We start from the raw sequence: 21,161 nt of genomic DNA, 5'->3' as shown, positions 1-21,161 counted from the left end.
GAAAACCAAGCAGGCAAGAGTCTGGAACAGGATTTACCTGGTTTATACTGGTACACCGGCCCTTCGCTGGAGCTCTCTGTGAAGCCTGAGTTTGCATCGGTTCCTTCGCCCTCCGAAACGCTCTCGGCACCGTTCCGCACGGGTTCTGCCTCCTGCTCGCCGTTTTCTTCCACAGGTTTCGCTTTTTTCAGTTCAGAGGGGTCTCTCTCCAGTTGAAACCCATGGCTCATTTTCTCCTGTTCAGATTCAAGTACTTTGTCACCTGAAAGTTCCTCTTCTACTTTAGGCTGCAGCACAGATGGAAACACAGAGGTTATGTTAAAAACACCCAGCTAACATTAGAAGCACGCGAAAGGGCTCTTCGTTGATTCGTACAGCATTTTTGTGTGTAGCAGGAATACATATGCATCTCAAACAGCGATACGGAACAACACGCAGAACGACCAGATGATTTATCGGTTCGTTCCCGGAGATAACCCACCAACAATTAACAGCGCAACTGGAAAGACTTAGCGTAGCCCGTGAAATCCCCGGGAGCTATCGGCATCGGATGGAAGGAACTGTTAAGCCCTATAGCGCGACAGCCATGAGCAATCCCAGCCTGCAAAGACAACCTCGCTCGTCTCCTCTCCCGCAGCTCGCCGGCCACCCCGAAGGGCACGCCGTGCTCGTTTCGGGGGTCCTTCCTTTAAACGTAAGCCGCTAATTGGAGCGGATCGCGATAAAGGAGGTACTGGGACATACGGCCACAATTTCAGCATCTCGGGCTCAGGGAAAAGCATTAATAGCATCCCTGGCTGTTAATTGTAGAGCTCTCCAAGGACACAGCCTTATTCTGCATTCAGAGGGGGCGTTAGGAACGCGCTTCTCCTGGGAGAAACCCCAACACGTCTAAAAGCATCAAACAAAGGAAAGGCTTAATCAAGGATGCTCCGGAAGAGGCTCTCGATGCTTTCGCCTCCCTACGTGAGGGCACCGCATCCTAAAATGCTTTTTACACACTTTTCAAGGAAATACTCTGAAAAATTAGCATCGGCGAAAACGCCGAGTGGTCCAGGAGACCAAGCCGCTCCAATAAATGACGAAGAAAACAGACAGAGAGCATAAACTTGCTGGCACAGCCCCAGAGACACCCTTCACTCTCCGGCTGGAAAACGAGCCCAGGGATGCTTTTAATTTCCTTGGATTAGCCAACGATCAGCTTTCCCGTTGCGCTCAGACGAGCTGTTGCAGCGCGATATCTCGCACGTGAGCATTTTAAGCACCTATTCCCCCACAAACAGAGGGGAGAGCGCTTATATACCATTCATAACGCGTACATGAGCCTATCTGCTGCTTCGGTGGAGAAACCGCACGTTTGCTTACACAAAGCATGCCGTACCATCCCCTAGACTCCCGATTTGCTCCGCAAAACCCATGCTTTTAGAGCAGAAAGGATCAACGATGTTTGCGGTAAGGGAAAGTTGTGGAGGAAATAGCAGGCGAATAATAACTGAAGAAAAAATTTGGAGGGAAGCAGCAATGCTTCTCTGCGTCACATCTGGCCGACATCAGTTTTCTACGTGCACAGGGCAGGCTGAAGTTTTACATTTTTCCTCTCCGAACCCCGCTGTGATCCGTCCTAACGCCTGTTTTACCCAGGGTATTAACCAAAGAGGTTCCTCCTGCAAGAGCCCTGCCAGAACAGCAGCAAGGGAGATTTTCGTTACTCATCTAATTACCGTCGAGGTGGTTTTGCCTGAAAACGTCAGCGTTTTCCTTTCCCAGCTTCTCCGTCAGGTGGTCATCAGGAAAACCAACCTGCGGCCGTGACATCACAATGACGTCACTGTGCAGCAGAAGAACCTGGAAAATGTCGCTATAGTGGCCTCGGGGACCCAAACCGGGGCAGTGCCGAGGGATTCAAACCCACTTTTATCTCATCCTTTCCTGGAAGGACAGCAGTTACATGTCCTTAGATGGTGGGGATCATTAAATTAAGCAAGAACGACAAAAGCCTGAAGAGCTTCAACAGGGAACGGACTAAAACCAGCTATTATCTAAAGGATGCTGGGGAATATCACAGTTTCCCCCCAAAAGGTCTGCCCTGGATCCTTGTGAGACAATTAGGAAGCAACGTCTCTAAAATACAGTTTAAAGAGAACAAGGTCATCATTAAATTTGGATAAAGGAAGACTGTGGTTCCCTCTTACCTCTGTTTCTGCCTCTATCACCTCCTCAGTGGCTTGGGTCCGGTCTTTTGGTTTCTTCCACGTCTTTGGTGCAGTTACAGCTGTTTGGGCTGCAATATAAGCACACATCTATTACAACACTAAATTACATGGAGCAAATTTGGCTGCGGGTGGTGCGCTTCCCTCTCGCGCGCTGGTTTTACATACGGGAAAATGAGGCAGTCGCAGCCTTGCGGAGGATTCAGCTTGATAGAACCACTTTTTGTTTCAATGCGGTAATAACACGGCCGTTAGTGCGACATTAAAACACAGTAATTGTTTTACAAGTTGCTCATTCGAGCTCGAAATGGTGCTTGTGATAGCGAGGAGCTTATTGCCAACAGTATAAGGATCACGCAGGGCCAAAGAAAGCCTTCAGAAACAGATTTTTTTTGAAAGATCAAGTCCTGGCTAGGAGTGAAGGTTGTTCTCAACTTATTTTTCTCAAGGAATAGTATAAGAATTAACCTTCAGCTGGACCAGAACCATAAACAGGCCAAAAATTCCAGTATCTCATCCAAAAGGACAACTCCTTCAATCTTGCAGCACTACTGTCTCTCCTGAGCTGGATTTATATTTCAATTTAAAGGCAGGTTAACAGCTCCACCATTCGTTAAATTCCCTGGCCAACTGATTCAAAGAAAACACCATATAATATTTCGAAGATCAGCAGTGATTCACTCTAATCACGTCTTTTTCCCCCTGCAGGGTAAAAGAAACCACACAATATATCAAGGAGACAGACCCATTAATCCAATATGCTTGTAATTTGTTGCAAAAATTAATTTGTTGCACCACTTAAATTCAGATACCAGGCACATATGCAGATTCAACACAGAGCGTAAACAGAATTGATTTTGTGACTGAAGTTTACTGCAAACAGATTTCCAGCTTGAGCCTTTGGTCTCTAGCAGATCCTATGGAAAAAACCCCACAGCGTGCACTTATCGCAATAAAATACGATGTCAAAAGGCTCTTCGGCTACGGATAAAGGAAAAGGGTGTTAATAATGGCCTGTTTTGTTCCTACGAGCAAAGAGGAAACTGGATTTGTTAGATTCCCACTGCCCCAAAAGATACGGGGGAGCCTCGGCGGCTTCTTAACAGCGTTTCGCTGTTTCGAGGGCGACCCTGGACTTGCAGGAACACCGGGCTGCGGGAATCGCTCCGCTCGGCATGCTGGCCCCAACCCGGAGCGCAACAGGGGCTATCGTCGCGATAAAAGGTTTCCATCTTCATGCTAAACGCCACGAAAGCAAAGGTTAATAAAAAAAGAAGTCTAATTCAAATATTCAAACATCCTCCGGTCGTTCACAGAGCTGATGGTTCACGGAAGAGCTGGAAAAATCATCCGAGTCTCCCGAACTCCGAGTCCCGCAGGCCCCATCCATCGCAGCACCCTGCCGAGACGCCTGAAGAGCAGGGCAGAGCCCCAGCAGCAACCCTGAATTTCCCGGGGCTCAAAGGAGAGCAGAGGCACAGATTGCAAAATGGCTTTGCCTTACACAACCGGGGATGAGCTCTTCTTACTGCTAACAGAAGCTCGCCGCACCCTCGCAAGAGCAGCCGAGTTATTCTCACCATCTTGGCGTGAATTCAGGGTTGGGTAAGGACCAGGCGTCCACGCAGGTGGTAATTTCTGTGATTTAGCAAAGCGTGGACCTAAGCGAGGCTCCACAGTTCCCTCCACCATGAAAGCTGCTAAAATTGAGTGAAGACTGAGTGGTTTTCAAAAGTCAACCCGCTGTTTTAAGGCTGGACATCAAGCCCCACTGCCACGATACGATGCCTTCTTGTTTGGCGATGCTGCTTCCACGCTTTTGGGGGATTTCTTCAAGGAGTGGGTCACATCTGCACAGTAACGACCTAAATACTGCCACAGCCAAGTAATTTCATTGATCAACCCCAAAGTTTTTAACGTGACAGAATTTCACTCCACTCAAGCTCAAACCACGCTATGGAAAACATCCATGGTGTAAAAGAGCATTTCATTTATAAACACACAGAAGCAAACTCAGGGTCACGGATCTGGGGTTGGCAAAGGTTTGGAGTGTCTCCTTCCTCAACTCTCAGGATGTTATCATTCCTGCTTCTCAAATGATAGATTTTTTTTTTCACCTTTTTTTGGCAGAAGCAAGCTACAGAAAGGACGCGATCCTGCCGAGTCTCCCAGCTTTTGCCTTTGTTTTAATCGTGCAGATCCTTTTCCTGCTTTGAGGCTTCCCTGCGTGAGGATGCTCGCCCGGACACTTGCCTTTAATCCCAAGACACGGCAGCAGCCTTCGCTTAGCCCCGTAGTTTTGCAGCCTGTAACTCCGTACTAACACCCGGCCGTATTTCAGAGCTGACCGGGGTATGCCGGTGAGATCTCCAGAGACGTTGCTCAATTTTTCCCCCTCTTAAAATAGCAGACATCGGATTTTTTTCTGTTGACTTCTCATTTCTGCTACAGGAACTGACTCAATAGGAGAATTTATGCTAATGTCTGCTGAGAAAATTAAAGTGAGTTTAGGTGCCAACCCTCCCAAACCCCAAACCCGACCGGGACAACGGCGCGATCTGTGCTATCTGAAAATCGAGTTTCGGCCGCGAGGCACTCCATGAGCCGTAGGGAAACCAAAACCTAACGCGTATAGTTTGGCTCTCGGCAAGGGAGGTCTCGGACACTTCGGGTCTTTCTCTCAATTTTCCCGTCCCCCCCAAATTAAGTATTTTGCGCGCACACCAATAATCAAATTTGTTCTCGAATGGAGGTTCATTTTTGCCTGCATTCACACATTTCCAGAGCTTGTTTTCAGCCCACTTGGATGCGTTAGGTGGTAATGTCTGTCCCTTGGAGAAGGGACACCAGCAGACCCAGCGCACTGCTGAGCTCTCTGCTTATTGCTGCGTACAAAAATAAGAGGGAGAACAGGAGCGACAATACTGATCTACGTTAGAGGTCACATCTCATTTTTATGTCCTTGCTAAGTATTGTGTACTTTATTACTTCTGCTCTTTTAATTCTTTCTTAAGATATTCCCCTTCTCTTTTATAATTTGAATTATAACAGAAGCACAACTGCATCGCAAAGCTCAACCAAATTAAATCCTCTAGCTGCCGTAGGACTGGAAAGAGTAACAAAATCCTTCTTTCCAGACTATCCTGGGCATCGTTACCCGCGATAACGTCACCACTGGAGAAATCTGCTCAGCAGACCCATTTCTGCAGCGACATCATGTTCTTCAGCAGAACATCTTTCTGCAGGAGATACCAACCCCAGCGAGTCCCCAGCCCATCAGGCGAGACAGAGAAGGCATTCTCCTCTCTGATGTGGGTGCCAACTGCTAAGCATAAATTAATACCAGCTCTTCTATTTCTATTTTTTAGCCAACGTGCCATTAAAAACCAAAGCAGACACTCACCATCGCCTTACAGCTCATGGGAAAGAAAATATATTCCAGTGGGCTACGGCAGCAAATCAAGCAAAAGGCGCTACCTGATTTATGTTTCCAGCTCTCCGGCTTCGGGTGCTGGAGGTATTTCTCCAAGATATTTCCAATTACTGCCCCAAGCCGCTTGTTACAGCCTCCACAGCTAAGAAACCCAGGGACTCGCAGTGAGCTGGGCTACTTTATATTGAAATACGTCTCATAAATTAGCTCTGCAAGAAACAGCCCTTTGAATTCAGTGCGTATTAAGCTCTTTTGGCTTCCTAGGTTCCTAGGAGTTCTGCCTGGGACAGACATCAATCTCTTATTTTCCTCTTTGCTTCTCGTAATAGCCATGATAGAAAGATTACATCAAAGGCGGGCATTCAGAGCATGTCCTAAAGGCTTCGAGTCTCTGGTAGCTCCGTCTTCTTTAGAAATTCCGCTCCACCAACAAAACTTTTCCTGTTTTGTTCCCCCAAAAAGTGCTGGTCCCTCACCGCAGCTGGCAAAGCTACTAGAGAAAAACCAGAATTTAATAACAAAAGCAACTGCGCATCGTTGATGACTTTTAGCTGGAGCAATGGTTTTAGTAAGGATCGCAGGCTGAGCGCCTGGTTCTTCTCTTGATAATATCTGTATTTTTTTTTCCTTGTAATGAAGATGAGTAGGAATTAATTATTTTAAAAGCTGTGTGCTCTTGCCCTTTGCAGATAACAGCTGTGCCCATCCTGAAAACCTCAAGATAACCATTCCTGAGCAGGCGGGAACGAGATCGGCTGCCTGCACGCTCGCAGGAGGGTGAAGGTGTCTCCTCTAACCCCCATTCTGCCGAAAGCTCAGGACCAAAACACAGTCAGCAGCAAGAACCCACACACCCAGGTACGACACCCTGCTTGCAGGATGAAAAACTGCAGTTCTCAGTGCTTTACTGCTCTGAAAGCCACCAAATCTTCCCCATTTTGTAGGGGATTATAAGCAAGACCAATGATGCTGACGAGCGGGCTACGGATGAACCGGCTGCTATCAGACATTGAGACTGAACCACTAAAATTGCTCTCTTCATTATGCAGGCTAATACAACTTAAGACATTAAGAGTAGATAGAATATAGTGTAAAATAAAAGGGAAAACCAAGCACGTTCCAATTTCTGCAAAATAAGAACACAACACAGGTGCTCCTGTAGAGATCCTCTGACCTTGGAAATCTGGTGGAGACCTAATGGGAGTGGAAAAGAAAGAGCAGAGGTTTCCCTGGATCCCCAAAGGGTCAGCTCTGCTCAGCCCCGGGCTCTTCCTGCAAACACGGAAAAATTCATTTTCTTGAGCTGTAAAAAAGAACCGCTGGAGAATAAAGACATTTAAGGGAAAGGCTCTGCGGTCTGAACATGTTTGCTTCTCTCTCTGTACAGAGCTTGATGGAGCAAAAAAAAAAAAAAGTATTGTTTCTCTGACTGTTAGGCAGAGGGTGTAATCTGTAAAGCACGTGAGGAACAAGCAAGTAATTTCATTTATCCCTGAAAAGCTGTCGCCTCCATCGCAAAATAGGGGATACACCCGCGAGTCTCACCAGTACCGCCCCGCCACGGCAGGGAGGAGGTGGATGAGCGTCTCCTTCAGAAAGCCTCCCGTTTTTAGGCAGGCCGGATTATAATTATGAAAAGGACACTCAGCAGTAAGTGCTGCAGCAATTAGATTATTCTTAGAGGTCTTGGGTCGGCGTAGTCTCCCAGTGAAATGAGATCAGCTACCATTAAAGGGAATAAAGCGGTATGATTTGTGGCCAACCAAACTGCTCTGCAATAGTACATGCTTCTGCTGAAAACCCCAAAGAGAGATTGTTAAAAGTCACAGAGCTCATGCTTACCACCACGTGTTTGAGAAGTTTCCCTTATCCCAATTTCTATCGTTATCTCCAGAGATGATAAAGAAAGACTCTTGGCCTTTAGTCCAAGAAAAAAAAATAATAATAGTACAGCCCTTTCTCCCTGCTCCTGAAGTTCAGCATCCGTGCTCTCCAGCGGACGGCAGACACGCAATTCCTCGCTCAGCCTAGACGGACGCCTGAATTAGCAGTCACCTTCGGATTGCGTTATTTACGTCTCTCTTCCTCTCCCCGAGGAAGAATTAGAAAAGCGTTGCTCAGAAAAAGGCTGGCAGAGAAACGCAATACAGTTAAACATCATTAAAGAAGGGGTAAAGCACAAAAAAACCTGACTCGGAGAGTATTTTGCTCTCCCTGAAGTACTGAGCATTCAACAGTAATCAGAGTTTCAACTCGTCTTTTACGTGACTTGAGAAATATTTGTTTCTCTGTTGCCAAAGCCAATCTATTGGCTAATGCGTGCTGTCTGGCCTAATGACATTAGAGCATTAAAATTAATCTTCGGCGTAATTAACACTGTAAGTGAATTTTTTTTTAATTTAAACTACAGGACATTACAAAGCAAGCAATAATATTGCAAGCTGGAACCTGGCTGTGTAAAACCTTATTTACAGAGAGAGTCCCATTTCTCTGCTTTGTAAGGAAATTAATTTGTGTTATGAAGCAGCTCAGACTGAAAGAACAACAAGTGCCAGGGCAGTGAAAGCACCCGAGTACAATAAAAATTGAAAAAGATTAACAGGGGAAAAAAAACCAAAACCCTGTGGCTGGTACAGTGAAGGGATCTTTCTGATCTTCTCTAGATATTGGATTTTAGTTAAGATCCAGCGCATTGACCTAGCGCAGCACTACACAAATCTGGAACAAGGCCACTCTCAGCTTTTCATTTAATTTAATCCACAGCAGAGTGCGGCCCTCGATGCTACTGATGCCATTACACATCTATCGCTTGCTTATGAAAGAATAAACTAAAAAAACCCAAACCTATTTTAGATGTTACTTTTTTAAAAACAAAACCCAAATCACAACCTACTGTTTCTCCTTTGTTTCTTGTCCAAACTTCACCAGATTCAAAGGATATATTTAAATAAACAACCTCAGCTTCACAGCTCTGAAAGGACTGCAAAACAGGGTATAAAAGATGCGACACATTTAAATGCGTTAACACTGCTAGGCGTGCATAATAGCCACCATTATACTCCCTCCAGCAGCTAAATACAAGTAATTGATTGATTTAACGTCTTTTCCACAGTTTCATTTCCAGGAAGTCCTGAAATAAAAGCAGTTTTCTACAGAAAATACAGCAAATAAAAAGACAGTGGTCTGTATTAATTCATCAAATGCTAAACCGGCGATGCGACAGGACACTGAAACCAAAGGCAGATAACAACACGCGGAGAAACAGCCTGGATTTTAGAAGACAGCTACAGAAGTGTCCATTGTTAGTAATCCGTAACAAGTCCTTACGCCTCCCGAACTAAAGCACCTCGTTTTCTGAAAGTTTCAAGAACAGTGAAACGAGAACGGCCGAGCCGAGCGAGGAGAAGGGGAAATTTCGCTTACGCCTTACTTTTGCAGCGGAAAACCAGATGCGTCGTTAATTAAGGCTGGGCAGATTGAGGTGCGTGACACTGGCTACTTCAGTCGTTTGGAAGAGCTTTAATGGTCCATTTCATTTACCCACATCTGGTAGCACCATGACACAGTTTTTATAGTTGGAAAAAAACCCACCCCACGGGTTTCCAGAAACGGCTGGCTCAGGAGGTTCGCCCAGAGGGCTTCGAGGTCTGAATATTAACCTGGTTTAGGTGCAGGCGGATCAATCCAGAGCAACAGGTCGTCAAACCATCGGCTCGGAGAGAACGAGAGCAGCGTGCTTTGAATTCCCCCGTTAACAGCACTTGGGAGCGCTGCCCCGCATCAGCGTGAAAGCAAAACGCTGGCAGCTCACATGAACCCAGCCAAGCCTGGGACGCGAATCCGAGCCGGCCACCTCTTTTATGAACAATTACGAGGGTTTGTTTTGTCCCTGCAAACCAAGAGTGGCATTTCGCAATCACAACAACGGTCACGCAGCACGATCAGATTTTTGTTTTTAGCAGATAGAAACGGAAACATCTGATGGAAGAACAACCCCAAAGACCCCTTTGCTTCATCCTCCAGCTTACTGCACGCAACCACGGTGCCAAACGCTTACCTGGGACAGGACTCTTGCTCGAGTTTAAACTCTGAGCCTCGGTGCTCTCCTCCAGTTGCCCATCTGCTTCTGTCTCTTCCTTCTTTTCAGTATCTTTTACCTCTTCGTTAAGAGCAGTTCTTGTGGTCTCCTCTCCTTCTAAATCTCCCTGAACAACAGGGAGGGCACTAGGAGATGGAAGAGGAGGTGGAGAAGGAGTTGTAGTGGTAACAGCAGCAGCAGCAACAGAAACGGGAGGAGAAGGAGGCGGAGGGGTGGGAGGTGGGGTGGGAGGAGGAGAGGGAGCAGTGTGAAGAGCACTGGAAGATGGCACGCTTTCCACTTCTGCTGGAGGTGCTTCTGGTGTCTCCAACTCAACAGTCAATGGCGCAACTTCCGCCTGGGCTACATCTACTACGCTCTCTGCAGCAGTTACTTTTTCACTAACTCCGTTCATTTCATTAATTAGATTAGTACTAGCAGTCACTGGAATATCACTAGATGCTACACTACTAGGCTCCTTGCACACCTCGGCATCAGCCTCTTCTGCTGGCGAAGGGTCTGATGTGTCCGTGCAGGGTGCGGCATTAGATATAGGCATTGCCTCCTCTTTTGGGGAAGCGAGTTCACATTTCTCCTCTGAGTCAGCTGTGAATGTGGATTTACTAGAAACGGCGACAACAGCAGCAGCGGCAGCAGTAGAAACAACTGCGACGGGAGCGGCCGGGGTCGGCGATGGAGCAAGAGGAAGTTCTGGTGGGGTTTCCACTGAGGTGGCCTCGGTTGTCTGGCCAGCTTGATCTTTTTTCTCCCCAGTAGGCTCTGGTCTGAGGACTGGAGAAGAAGGTTTTAATACTGGATCTGGTTTTGGCTTCTCTTCTGGGGGGAAAAAAAAAAAAAAAAAAAGGCAACGTTACAAACAGCAAGTCAACTCCGTTCTCCTTCGCTGTATCTATCTGTGGCTGCTTCCCCTGGTTCCCCTTGCCTGTATCCCACCCGCTGTTCGACAAGCTCCGAGGAAGACACCTGACGCTAACCTTGGCATCCGAAGGGAAAGTCCAGACAACCCGCGGCTGGCAAATCTGAACATGTAACCGCTGCTTCTAATTTTCTGAATGCAAAAAGTAAACGGCATTCCTTTACAGCAAAGGCGCAAAAGTATGTTACAAAATGTGGATTTTTTGCAGAAACTGCTGCTGAAAATAGAATTTTTCTTGACAGAAATTAGAGAAGATAAAAATATGCTTCAGTTGGATTCTGCCTCAAAGGAGCCTGGGGTTGTACCAGGCACCGGCAACCTGCAGCCAGTCCCTGCCACTGTTCCCCCCTTTGTAAATGGGGGAACTGCTCCACAACTGATGACGGGCCGTTCCTTCACGCATGCCGCGTGTCACGCCGTTACTATTACGTGAGATGCATCTAGGTTATTTTTCCACTTGTTATTTCTCAACTCCATCACCCTCCAGCACACCAGACTAAGGACACAAGCCCCCTTTTTTTTGTTCTAAATTTCAGCAAAGATCCCTTTTCCCAAAGAAAGGAAACCCAAAAGGGATTTAATCGCAGCCGCCACCAAAGAACAGCATCACGACCTCTTGATGTTTGTGGGCTGAGGGTATCGAGCAGGGTGGGAAAAGCACGGGGAACGGCGCATCCGTCTGAAACCAACCCCCGAGCTACCACGTGCAGAGAAGGCCCCGCGCTTCTCCCGCCATCAGCAACAGGCTTTGCAATAGCATCCCTGCCCCGGCCATCACGCAGCTCCCAAAGCTCTGCTGCAACTCCATTTAACACACTTATTCCCCGCTTCTTTTGAACAAAACACGAGCCAAGATCCTAAAAGACCCTCTCCCACCTCCGATGTGACGAGAAGATGGAGACTGTAAGATCTTGCTTTGCAAAGTGCCTCTGTGCTACAACTCTGCAAGACGGATGAGGCCGGTACCGCTCCAAGTCAATCACACAGGTGGCCGGGACTCAGCGGCCCAGGTCCCAGGAGGTCGGCTTCATCTGTCCTCGGGGAGGGAGCTCTGCTCCGCTCCGGGAATGCAAAATTCCCCAAGGCTTTCTGAGCACGGAAGCAACAGGGAAATCCTTCGGGACACTGCCACGACAGCAAAAAGTAATTCTGGAAAAGCCAGAGGCACAAACCCTGCTGTTCAGATGAGGAAACCGAAGGCCACAACCAACTCCAAATCATCAACATTCAGCTACAACTGAAGAGCTATGGCTTTGCTTGGTCTTTCCCAGCTCCGCTGGCTTTCCATTCGGGGCTTATGCAACAAATAGGCTGAAGGGAAAGGGTTTTTGAAGGAGAACCCATCTGAAACCGCTTGGAGCATCAAGTCCCGCCTTTAGGAATAGCTGGAGCAACGAAGAACTTTGCTTCCAGCTGTCGACAGCCCCAGCAGCGTTACAGCGAGGACCGGGGCCAAAGCAGTAGTTTATCAACGTAATGAGGCACGTAGGGAGACGGCTTTGCATGAGGATGACAAATGAGGAAAAAAGATGGGAGAGAGCATCCCAACAGCTGATTTTGATTCTGAAGGCTCCATGGAGGAAAAAAGGACCCAGGAACTGGTTTAGAGAAGAAAACGCGTCACCTCCGATTTCTGGAACATCCTTTGCAGACAACTCATGGAGCATTCTTGACATTTACAGCTCGCTATAAACAACTGCCTGGATATTCTCTCCCTTGAGTCAAATGAGATCGCTCAAAAAAAAAAAAAAAAAAAAAAGGCATTTGAAGCGTCTAGAAAAACATTCTGAGAGATAAAAAACACAGCAAAAGTATACAACTGCATTTTAAAAGCAGTGGTTTAAACACACTTTCTTCTACACTTCATTTCTTAAACACTTCTTTCTTCTTCCCCTTATTTGGGGAATAAGTTAGCCACCGATACAGGCTGCGTGTGCAAAATTCAAGGAGAAAAGTAATTTGAGGCGGGGGGGGTTCAGAAGAATGATGAGCAGATTTGGCTAACATGAAGTAAATCTTAACTTGACCAAACATCACGGAAAACAAATCTCAAAGTCCTGGCAAAGGAATATTCATCCCTGCCAGCTATTACACAAACAGTCACGTGAAACCGCATACAGTTGGAAAGGGAAAACAAAAATCAATGCAATTCATCCAAGCTGAATCAGATCCCTTCTCTTCCTAAATACGCCAAGATCATTCCTCACATTATATTTAGAAAGTATGTACTGGAAGCGCTAGGCTGTTCAGGAGGAAAGCTTGCTCCATCGATAGATATTTTTTAAAATCTCCAGATAAATACAAATCTTGCAAAATTACTCTTCATTAGAAATACTTTTCCAAGCTCAGCAGGACGGACGCTTGCTATCTCCTCCATGCAAAGACATTAAACGTAGAGAGGGAGCTGGGTTGCTGGGTGGTCGCGGCGGCCGAGACTGCCCAGAGCAGCGGATGGGGAAGATTTTACTGGATACAGGAATTTGTTTCTGCTTCGTGGTGTTTATCTGAAAAGAATCGCTGGGCTTGCTGCCATTTTTCCATCTTTTGTCCCGATGCAAACATTCGCGAGGCGGTACCGACGCTGGCTTCGCAGGCAGATTTTGGAGCACACGTTACTGAGTCATCGTGTCAGCAGAGGGGCTGAAAGTTTTCCAAACTTTGGGATCTGACATTAATCTGTTTTCCACAAACCGTGTTATACATTCTCCATGTCCGATATATTGCAGGATTTGGAAAGAGGTTTAAAAAAAAAAAAAAAAAAAAATAATACGCCAAACATCCCCCCGAACCTGTGCAAGCTCAGTAACCGCGTACAGCTCTGATTTCATGCACAATTATACCCCATTACAACTTCTGCACCGGCCTGGCCTGCAGCCCGGTTCCTGCACGCTCTGCCATCGGCTTGACCTAAATTCTCCAGCAATATCCTCCCCTTCTGCAGCCCGGCTGATATATACGCTCCAGAGGCACCTATAGGAACGGCAGCTAACTGCTTGCCCCTAAGTAATGCCACTTTTCAAGGTATTATAGTAGCAATTCCTATATTCCTCCAAATCATATGTGAATTTTGAAGCCTGAAAAGCCAGAAGCTGCTTTAAAAGCAGCAAATGCCAAATGTTTGTCTTTTAAAGACAAAACAAGGACATTAAATGCAACGCGATCCCAAATTCAGCCTCGCTAATGACTTCAACGCAAAAATAAATAACAGGGACTGCAGATCCTCGCAGCGAGAAATAACAGAGGCCGGGCCAGCCGGCACAGCACACGCGCTCCGTTCCCCATCCCCAGCGCAGCGAACGGGCCAAAGGCTGCGCGCAGTTATAAATAACTGCGCAACGATCGCCGAGTATCACAAAACTAGAATGATAGCTTTCTACCCAATTTCAACTGATGCAAACGAGCGCACGAGGCGAAGGGCACAAGGCAGAATCCGGTCCGCGGGATGAACACGGTGGAGGGGTCTTAAGGGAAGCAATAATACTGGTTTTAATAAACACTTGCTTAAGAAAGCCATGCAACCCTACCTGTGACTATTTTTATTCTGGAACAAAAAAAACCCAACATCAGGCACAAAGTGAAAAACCATTTTGATAGCTTGGCATGTATTTCTGGAAAGATGTGACTTGGGGGGGGGGGCTTAAATAAATCATTTTCACGGTGTCTAAACCTCCTTCACCTTTAAGTGGCTCTGTCCTGCGACCGACACCACCGCTGCTCTCCCCCGCCCCGCGGCCACAGTCGAACGCTAACGGTGTTATTTCAGGGCTCGCCTTTTCTCTGCAATGCTTACATAAATGTGCTCTTTAGCAATTTTTGGACTGGAACAAATGTTTGAATCTTTCTGGGATGGAACGGAGATAAACACAGGAAAGCTCATCAGGGTTAAATTCCAGTTCAAGCCCCGATTTATATTTAAACCAGCAGAGTCAGACCTGTGTAACTAACTAAATAAAGACCGCTTCCAGTTTACTTACAGTTGCCTACGAAGGGATTAAGTTAAAGAGAGAGAGAAGCAGGAGAAGACTTGCTCGTCCTGGAAATACACGTACACAGGGTTGAAATACTGCGATGTAAAGTGCTGGATTTTATGGTTCAGCACCAACTTGCTCGAAAGGGCAGATGCATTGTGGTGCCTGCATCGCGGTCGTCAGTTGTCGGAGCCCCGGTGCCACCAGGCACCTCGGCGTGCTCGGAGCGCGTCCCTGGCAGCGAGCGGGACTTGGGGATGTCGGCAGAGGGGGGACACGGACACAGACCGGGAACGCGGCTGTGCCAGGGCTGAGCAGCAACGCACGGCAGCGAGCGCAATCGCAGTCGGTTTGATGTATGTTAAACCTACTCACGACTTTTTCAGGTGACAGAGAGGTCTATGTTTTGCACAAAGATCTAGACAAAGCCATAGGCCCGCTTCAAGTGGGAGGTGGGACCAGACGATCTCCAAAAGGTCCCTTTTCAACCATTTCTAGACACAGCAGAAGTCTAGGGATGTATCCGTGGAAGCGTTTTCACGGAGGTAAAACCCTGAAGTCTACGCTATGGCTGTAAAAGAGCAACATTTTCAGTACATTTTAGAATCTGATACGAATTAGCTTCAGGGATACTTCCCTTCACTCTCAAGCAGCGACCGTGCTGCTATTTGGATCCGTGACATCCGAAGCATCACAGGCAGCTTTTTCCCCCCTCTTTTCTGGAGTTGTGCTTCTCAGGGGCTTAGTTTTCCTCTAGCAAATACTCTGGGAAAAAAACCTCGGCAGGCTCAAAGCTCAAAGTTCGTGGCGAAGCGAACAGCGGTGTCAACTCTGTATTACAGCACCAAGGCCGTTAACTGACGGCAGCGTACACATTATTAACTACAGCTTTTTAATGGCTTTTGGGTGGCTATAAAATTTCAGTGTGGGAAGAGACTTGGCACACTCCATCCTCCCTCCTGGGACACCTTTTCTTTGAACAGTTTAAAAAACCTCCCTCCAAATGTATATTCCTAGATATGAGAAGGAAACGTAATCACTTTAAGAAACTTTTTCCATCCGTGCCATTTTCACTAAAGCCAGAAAAGTTTGTTATGAGAATCTTTGCACGCTAACTTTTTCTTTTCCCCTAATTAAAATCGCCCTTGTCCTGTAGGACAGGACAGAAGCAGCTCTGGAGGAGCCATATGATGCTCTGGGTACCTGCCATCACTGTGGCTCTTCGTCCACATGATAAAAGCCTCTCTGGCTAAGAGCATTTTACTGACAACACACTTGTTTCTGAAGGGTGGCACGCAGGCGAGAAGAGGTTCACGCTTCTAGGTGCTCTGAAACAACGTTAAGGACATACAAGCTTGGCTAAAATTATTTTTAACCAGTTTCACGTTGGCAAATTTCAATTAATTCCCTTAGCAACACATTGTTAAAATGTTCCACTGGAGGAAAAGAAGTCCCTCCCCTCCTATGTCTGCTGACTGCTTGTCTCCACGCCAAAAATATTCAATCTAAAACAAGAAAGGAGGAAAAAAAAAAAAAAGACTAAAAATAATCAGGGAGGAAATATCCATCAACAAACCTTGCTTCGAGTTGCTAGCCGCAGTGACAGGGGTGCTGGCAGCGAGATGGGTGTTCTCCACAGTCCCATAAACCACAGGGCTGTGCTCGGGGACCTGGCTGGGCAGCTGCTGGGATTTGAAGTACAAAAAAGGGTGATAATGAGCGTGCGAACATAAAAACTAGCAACATGGAGCACAAGCAAGCAAGTGGGGAGAGGAGAAGAGGGTGGGAGAGAAAAGAAAAAGAAAAGGCAAGGAAAATAAAGAGAAAAGATACACAGACCGATTGAATAAATTCAAAAAGTACATGGGAAAGGGAGGGAGGAAAAGGCGGCAGGAGAAGGGGAAAGAGAGACGGTTACTGTTAACGACAGCAAGAAAGAGACAGCAGAGCACAGTTATTCACACACTTGGTTGTCCACACGCTTCTTCCCAGAGCAGCAGCAATGCTCCTCTGCGTAGTCTGCAAAACGTCAGACGCACACCAAGACCCCTGGACCTCTCCGCAATTTAAGTCGCTTTCTGGACTCGACTCCTTTCTCAACTGATCAGTTACTTCAAACACCTGAGATATTTTAACGTATATTTGTTTTTCTAGATATTTATTTATAGATAGATAATGTGCGTATGTACGAATAGTGCATATATGTATCTCTATGCACACACGCAGTAACTTGTTATCGCAGCAGGAAAATAATCTAGATTGGTTATAAAACACTGACTGCCTTCTACAAGCAGACTTAGGGATGGTATCTGCTGGGTAATACGAGAATAAACCCAATTGTGCATCAATCTAAAGGAGAGCAGGAGGAGCCGGTTCCCAACCAACGCGGAGTGAGCCTGCGTTTTTCTATATATAAAACCAAAACTGCAAGACCAGCAACGTCACGAGACTGGAAAAGCCACGGCCTGTCGCAGAGGCCGCATACTTTAACCGTGTTCCCACCGTTAATGGCACAAACGATGACTTCGCTTCTGTTCGTGAAGGTTCGATGAAGACAAAAAACCGCCCCTCCTGTATCTCACCGGGGAATCTAATGAAGGCCTTGTGCAGGACTATAAATAACTATATCAAACTCAAATTTACAGGTAAAGCCCTTGTGTACGTTGGAGTGAACATAGATGGGGCAAGTCAACGATTCACACCTGCAAAATCCCCTTAAACGTGCATCAGGGACCAGGCGAAGAAGAAAGCGGGGCTAAATTTAAATTTAATACTCTAAAGCGGGGAGCCACAGGGCTTTTTGCAGGTGGCTGTTCTTATCTAGCTACACACCCATGCCGACTTCGCAGAAGATCTACAGGAAAAGGGATTTTTAAACAATCAGAATAAAGCAGAGCGCCCAAGACGTAGGCGTCTCATTCCTTCTTTTGGACGGGCTATCAGAAACCCGCATAAAACTTATTTCCCTACAAAAAGAAACTCTCTGGCAATCTGCTCCTCTTCCTGGGACTCTCTTTTTCTCCTATTTCCAGCTTTTTCACCTCCTGCACCTGAACAGTGGAGAATAAAGAGCGGATTATCTCCGATACACTATTTGTCACCATTTCAGGCAACTGAAAGGTAAAGGAGGACAGTGAAAAAGCACATCTGGAAAAATAAAAATCTAAGCAAGGGGGGGTGAAGGGTTGAAATTTTATTTGGGATTGCTCCTCTTCCAGGAATGAGCCTGATGGGATTGTCTGGACTGTGGATGAAGAACTGCATCCCCACCTCCAGCCAAAGCTGAAGGAAGCCAAAGAAAACACAGTTTTACAAAGGAGCAGGTTTCAAGAACGCTTTTCCCTCACCCTCAGCGGATCATTAGTTTCATTTTATGAAAAATTTATGGATGAAAGCAGTGGGGAAAAAAGAGAATGTGATAAGAATCACATGAACCAAACGAGACTAGCAGACAAGAAACCTGCAGGCCTAGAAACTCCTTGGGTCAGTAAACACGTTTTCTTAAGAAATTTGGAAAACACTCATTTATTTTGTGGGAACGATATTGCAAAGCGATATAAATGGTACTTAAGTACTGACCTTTACAGGCTCTCAGCTTCAAAATGGAGCATTTAGGGACTTTCTAGGAAAAAAAACCCACTCAAAATTGCTCTCGTGATTTATGGTGCTGAAAGAGTTGCTCTGTGTTGTTCTATCCTACCACGGCCCGCAGACCGAGCGAACGCAGAATGCGACCAACTCGTCGAGACTTGGAAGAGGTTTCCCAGGAAAATTAGAGCATTTCTTACTCTTTAAAAGGTGATCTTCTATGTAAGTCAGTGCTGAGCAAATACTGTAGCCAGAGTCAATCTGCGATCCTGGGTTTTATTCATCTTCCCAGCAAAAAGCGGAGCGTGGAAAATAGCGTCCTGCTAGAAACGTATGAATAATATCTCCACTTACTACCAGCTTCTCTTATGCAGAACCTTTAAAGCATTTTAGCAATTAAAAGCAAGCACTGCGGAGGTGCTAGGAGGACTCCACCTAAAGCACTTTTTGGTCAGCGATGCCGACTGCAAAGCAGGAGATACGAAAAGCATGGAAATGGCTAAAACCACGCGGCTCGAGTCTTGGCAGCGACGCTCATCTTTCGGACAAGCCCAGTATTTTTTTGATGTTAAGCACTTTATCTACTGAGAGAAGAGGGTGCTTCGGGCTTGTGTTATCAAAGTTTTCTGTTTTCTTTGGGTCAGTTAAAAAAAATTCAAATACACAGGAAAAAAATGAAAAATTTGAAACAGGCAACACGACAGGCCTTATTATAGAATTATAAAAAATGTAAAATTTGTGACAGGGACTGGTCTACAGCAGTGGCTTCTACGCACTTCTGGAGCAAGTTTCTTCCTTTGTGGTTGTGTTGTCTAAATGATGAGATCAGAGAATCAGATACTGGCAGTCAATACAAAAAAAAGTGCTGCTAAAATTGAGTATACTTTTAAACTATCGTTGGATTGGGAGTCCCTTTGATTAGAAGATGCTTCACCAAGCCCGGAGATTGCATGTTTGCATTCTGAGTGTTCAACCAACGTGCAGGGCTTGATGGCATGGGGTGGTGGGAGAAGACGACAGCAACGATGCTCCCCTGGCACCTGTGCCAGGAGCTGCCCTAAACTTTCGTTTCAATAGGCAGGCGTTTTTATAGGAAGCTCACGCTGACTGGTCCCAGCTTTTACCAGCTGGGGAAAGGGAATGCAAAAAAGCCCTAGCGCATTCCAAGCAAAGTTACGGCTGAATATTTAAAGTCTACTCATTTTAGACTGTTCAAAATTATAACATCCACCACCACTGGAACTCAGCCACCGAGCATAGTTATTAAGGCATCATCCAAGATACTACACTTGCTCCGAAGAGCTGAATTAGAGATGCTGTTGGGACAATAACTTTGAATTTCCTGGCTTAAGTGGGCTTAAATTTTCAGTTACGTTACACTAATGAACTTTTTCTGGTGAGCTCTATTTCAGAGCTCTTCTGTGATTAACAAAAGTGGTTCCAAGTACCTAATCAAAACGAAGCCTGGATATTAAACAATGAAGTATTTGCATACCTTACTTAGAGCAGATGATTGGACATCACTGCCGTGCTCTGCATTGAAATCACAGCTGATAAAAATTCATGCTTATTAACCTCCTCTTGAAAAACATTTATTTCATCCTGTTTCACTTAATTGTAGTATCTTAAAATAGATTTCAGAATGCAAAAACGAGCCGGTAAGTGCCTGGATTAGCTGCATCATTCATAAACACAATCTGAAACCCTGGCTGTTTTCAACTCTTCCCCACTTCCAATGGGGAAAGTCATTTAGCGTGAAGTAACGGGAAGAAGATCGCTCCAACGTTTTACATCGCTAGTATCTTCTCTCATGGAAAACGCTCGGAAAGTTTAATTGATTCTTTATGTAGCCAGCTCTCGGCTCTTCTCCCCTTCCAGCTGTAGTTGCTAATCATCAGACCACTCTCTGGCAGAAAAACAGCTTTTTCCAGTCAAGCGTTGCAGACCTTGTTGCAAAACCACGGCTAGCCGGGAATTGCTCGAGCACGGTGCCTTGCTGCTGCTTGCCCACGATGGAGACCAGGAGGAGAAAGCAGGTGACCAAAGCAAACGGTGATGCCTTCACGTGACAAGAGGATTCGACTGAATCAGGGGGGCGGCCAAAAGCCATAACCATCCCACTGGTCTCAGCGGAGGGGAGATCTGCAGGCCAGGCTCTTGTATTTCATCTCAGTGATCCCAGTTAAACTTCTACTGGCTCAGCTGTAACCTCAAGCTCCAGCGCAACGGGTGCCTCAAGGCAAGCTTGTGCTTCTGCCTCAGCACAGGACAGTCAGCAGAAAAACTATCCAGATACAGAGGGGAAAGTAAGGTTTCTGCTCAGGAAAGGCTGTTTCACCTAAAAGCTAGCAAAAACTAGTCCCTGACATTAAACAGGGAAGAACTTAGAAGACGACGTTGCACCCCAGCCTCAGCCAGGCTCCGACCTAAAGCCCACCCGTCGCTCGGAGAACCTTCCTGATATTTACTGTCTTCTGATCAGGCCCCTGAGAAGTGGGCAACGACCTCCAACAAAACACGGCCAACTTCCAAGGCTTGTGCTAAACCATAAGAGTTTCTTCTCCGATTGTTCAAAAACTGTTAAGCTTAGCAGCCTGTGGCTTAGCACCGTCTCTCCCACAAGAGAGGGAGAGCTAAGATGATGTATGAAGCAAACAGCAGCTACACCAAGCCGGCAGCTGGGAAGAGGGCAGCACCTCCTGCCCGTCTCCGATGCTACGGGGAGATCAAGGAGGCATCACCTCTTCCTGCTCCAGGTGGGGAAGAGCTCATCAGAGGAGAGAAATCATCTTCTAATTAGATAACGCAGCCACTTCCAGCCCCACGTCACGGTGGACTTATGTTCATGTCGGGACTGCTGGTCTGCAAGGCTGAGGGCGTTCTTTTGGCCCTGGGTCAAAAAGGACTAGAACAGACCTGGATTTCCAATCGCTTTAATTTCCAGACA

At 46.4% G+C, this 21,161-nt stretch overlaps 1 protein-coding gene across 17 annotated transcripts in view; it reads right to left on the bottom strand.

Annotated features, from left to right (window-relative positions):
* The window catches only part of EIF4G3 (eukaryotic translation initiation factor 4 gamma 3), a 149,787-nt gene that overhangs the window by 37,243 nt on the left and 91,383 nt on the right, over positions 1 to 21,161 (bottom strand). For 12 of the 17 annotated variants that reach the window (XM_087755685.1, XM_087755678.1, XM_087755676.1 and 9 more), the window contains 4 exons: positions 16,203 to 16,311; positions 9,701 to 10,558; positions 2,193 to 2,281; positions 38 to 287 (listed from right to left, as the gene is read on the bottom strand). In XM_087755685.1, the coding sequence (XP_087611811.1) occupies positions 38 to 287; positions 2,193 to 2,281; positions 9,701 to 10,558; positions 16,203 to 16,311 (1,306 nt within the window). The remainder of the gene's footprint in view (positions 1 to 37; positions 288 to 2,192; positions 2,282 to 9,700; positions 10,559 to 16,202; positions 16,312 to 21,161) is intronic. The other 5 variants (XM_087755689.1, XM_087755674.1, XM_087755677.1 and 2 more) reach the window with 1 other exon arrangement.

The sequence above is a fragment of the Nipponia nippon genome, unplaced genomic scaffold, assembly GCF_047370975.1.
Source record: "Nipponia nippon isolate SJK-2023a ecotype South Korea unplaced genomic scaffold, ASM4737097v1 scaffold_19, whole genome shotgun sequence".
Classification (NCBI taxonomy): Eukaryota; Metazoa; Chordata; class Aves; order Pelecaniformes; family Threskiornithidae; genus Nipponia; species Nipponia nippon.
The sequence above is the reverse complement of the archived record's forward strand: the minus strand, read 5'-3'. Positions and strand labels throughout refer to the sequence as shown.